This window comes from Electrona antarctica (genome assembly GCF_951216825.1).
Source record: "Electrona antarctica genome assembly, chromosome: 12".
In the NCBI taxonomy this organism is placed as follows: Eukaryota; Metazoa; Chordata; class Actinopteri; order Myctophiformes; family Myctophidae; genus Electrona; species Electrona antarctica.
This window is the reverse complement of record NC_136793.1, coordinates 7250978-7254693: the sequence shown is the minus strand read 5'-3', so window position 1 is coordinate 7254693 and position 3716 is coordinate 7250978. Positions and strand designations below refer to the sequence as shown.

Sequence of the window (3716 nt, the reverse complement as noted above, 5' to 3'; positions counted from 1 at the left end):
TGTTGGCCTGCTGCATGCCATGCCATGCCGTGGTGAGGTGAGGTGAGAGGAGTGCAATCTGGCATGCTGGGAGATCTGACGTCTCTATGACTGAAAAACACAGAAGTACCATAGCACCCCCTGCTGGTCTGCAGACTGAACTGTAAAGCATGCAGTCCAGCTCAGTGACTGCTACTCATTCATTGCCTGTTTCAATTGCACTAGGCCTATAAGTGTGTGTGTGCGTGTGCGCGTGTGTGTGTTTGTGTGCGCATGCTGCTACATAGGCCTATACCATACATACTGATACAGTACAGACAGAGTTCTGTCACGGCTGTGCAGTAATTCATATGTTGGGAGTTGTAATAATAAGGCTCCATCCAATTGAAGCATAATAATTACAATTTAGCCTATATTCGCGCGCACGCACACACACACATTTTATTTCATAGGTTTTATTTGCTGTTCTATAATGTGACACATGATGTAGCACTGAAGTGTAATTTTATTGCCTCTTGGCCAGTTCCCACGTGTAAAAGAGACACAGTCTCGACGTGTTTTTACTGGTTGAATAAAGGTTAAATAACATAAAATTATTTGACATTCAATGTTCTTTTTCAACAAATGAGTCTTGAAAATATATATCATATAATCAGAGTCGTCTTACAGTATGTCCCTATCTGTACGTCTGTAATCCACGTAACCCGAGAACCGTTCGCCCCACTGACTTCAAATTCGACACACGCGTTCCACCAGTGCCCGGTGTCGAGTCGGTTGGACCCACGGTTGTCCAGAACCGCCCAAAAAAGTCCTCTGCCCGGGCTCTGGACCGGGCCCCTGACCAGTGTCCATATATGGAGCTGGCCTGTTCTGACATCATTCTGACGTCTGCATAGACTCCATATTTGGGCATGCCCGACAAAGAACTCCATATATGGGCATAAATGGGACACAGACATAATATCTGGGGGTGGGGCATTCATTTTCAACTTACATCGTTCCAAGTAGGCCAGTCAGTGCCCAATGGGCAACGCTCTAGTTGAAAAAATAAAACATAAATAATGCCCTACTTTGTCATTCTATGCAGTGTTGTTTTCGTCGACTAAAACTATGGCGAAAAATGTTCGTCGACTACCTTTTTTCACTGACGAAAACTACATAAAAACTAAATAAAAACTAAGCCATGATGACTAAAACTATGACTACATATACTGTTGATTTGGTCAACAAATAAAAACTAGACTAAAATGTTAGGGGGACTAGTGGACCAGAGATCCACTATAAATCATTTTACAATTGGTTGCATGCTGAAAATAGCAGATCTACAAGCTGCGCGACGCATTGTGAGCTTGTAGATCGGCTATTTTCAGCAAGTGTAATAACATCCATTACGGCGGCATCAAGGCCCGCCAAAATACATTTTAGTCGACTAAATCAACTGTAGATTTAGTCGACTAAATAAAATCTTATGACATTTAGTCGTCTAAAACTAGACTAACACTAACGCATTCCAGGTGACTAAAATGTGACTGAAACGAAATGAAAACTATTCAAGAGACTATGACTAAAACTAAAATAGAAATTTGCTGCCAAAAACATTGATTCTATATCTATCTATCTATCTATCTATGTATCTATGTATCTATCTATCTATCTATCTATCTATCCATCCATCTATCTATCTATCGATCTATCTATCTATCTATCTACAAGCTCAAAACGCTCCGCAGACGGGTTTTGAGTATCTTCTATTTTTCCCATTTTCAAATTGGAATCCTGAAAAGTAACAAATGCATCATGACGACACATGCGTTCCACACCCCCACAAGGAGTGCAGTGCCCGGTGTCGAGTTGGTCGGACCCACGGTTGTCCAGAACCACCACAAAAGGCCTCTGCCCAGGCTCCATATATGGACCTCGCCTGTTCTGACATGCCTGACATCACAACACTCCATATTTGGGCATGCCCGACACAGAACTCCATATATAGGAATAAAGGGACACAGAGATACAGATAAATAAATCTCCATATAAGGGCATAAAAGGGACACAGACAGATGGGTGAAACGGGTACAACGGGACACAGAACTCCATATATTGACACGGGTATTGAATAGCTGGATGGGGCATGGATCTCCAACTTCCATTGAAATAACTGGGTGGAGCATGCATTTCCAACTTGCATCGTTCCGAGTAGGCCAGTGCCCAATGGGCACCACTCTAGTTTTGATTTAATTTCAAATGCAGTTAGTTACCTACTTAGTTAACTTAAATACAAATACATTGGGCATAAAAAAGACAATACATATATTTTTGTTTTTAGAACGTTTGTTTTAAAAACGCCATTGACAATGAAGGGAACATTTACGTCATCTATTAAGTCAAACATGAAATGCCAATACAAATAAAGATAATTTAATTTAATGTTTGTGTTGGCACCGTTTGGCACCGTTTGTTTTACATCATAATATATTAGCACCCCTCACTTCACAGGGGTGTGATTTTTAATACTATAGTCATTAAGCTACTAATATAGACTGAAGTAATTACGGGTCATGTTTGCATGTTTGGAATTGTAAGAGCTGAAATCAATAATATATCAGTTATTGAGAGGTTTGGCAGGAGCTGCCACTTTTGCAAGGATGCCTGTGCAAATCGGCATCGCAGGAATGCACTGACAACTGACAGCATGTGACATCACACACAACACTCTGGTCAGACTATATAAGACGGCGAACGTGACTTCATAGTGCTTTGTAAATATACAACAGACGTCGAGGGACGGATAGTGAGGTAGCGACAGAGGAGAGACAGAGAGGCGAGAAAGAGGAGAGAACAAAGGAGGGAGATAAGAAAACAAAACAAAACAGCTTGAAAAGTCAAGTCACCACAGGCGTAATCAAGATGAGCAACGACGAGTGCTTCGGATGTGGCCAAACGGGCCACTGGATCAAGAACTGTCCCAACGCCGGCAGGGGGCGGGCCAAGGGACGAGGTCGAGGGAAGGACGTGATCTGCTACCGCTGCGGAGAGCCCGGTCACGTCGCCAACTTCTGCGTGAGGACCGTGGACGCCTGTTACAACTGTGGCCTGGAGGGACACATCTCCCGGGACTGCAGGGAGCCCAAGAAGGAGCGAGAGATGGTCTGCTACACCTGCGGCAAGGCGGGGCACATGGCGCGGGACTGCGACCAGGCCAACGAGCAGAAGTGCTACACCTGCGGAGGGTTTGGACACATCCAGACGGGCTGCGAGAAGGTCAAGTGTTACAGGTGCGGAGAGATCGGCCACGTGGCGGTTCACTGCGGCAAGGCGGCGGCCGAGGTCAGCTGCTACATCTGTCACAAGTCGGGTCACATGGCCAAGGAGTGCACGAACACCACCGTTGAAGCTACCTGAACCCTGCTAGCATGCTAAACCACCCACATGTCCCTGCCTAAATATTTACCGCATGAACCCTGTAAGATGTGAGACACTTATGACCTATACTTTTTTTTTCTGTCAGAGGCTCATCTTGCAAACTGCTGCTCAACACCAAACATTTCCAGTAGGCCAAGAAGTACCATCTAGTCTTTTTTAACTCAAATATAGAGACTGGCCACAAGAAGTCTGAGATCCTCATGGGAGTGTAACACCACTATAAGTTCAATTACATTCAATAATAGGTTGAAGCTCCCCAGTAAAGAATTTGGTGAAACCAGAGGCGGAGAAAGGGAGAGGATTGAAAGGTGGACGCG

At 44.3% G+C, this 3716-nt stretch overlaps 1 protein-coding gene across 1 annotated transcript; it reads left to right on the top strand.

Annotated features, from left to right (window-relative positions):
* Window positions 1–2883: 2883 nt before the first annotated feature.
* Window positions 2884–3378, top strand: LOC306933523 (CCHC-type zinc finger nucleic acid binding protein-like; the record flags this gene model as incomplete). The annotated part of the gene is made up of 1 exon (XM_079515775.1): window positions 2884–3378. One exon carries the CDS (start codon window positions 2884–2886, stop codon window positions 3376–3378), a length of 495 nt encoding a protein of 164 aa, XP_079371901.1.
* Window positions 3379–3716: the final 338 nt, after the last annotated feature.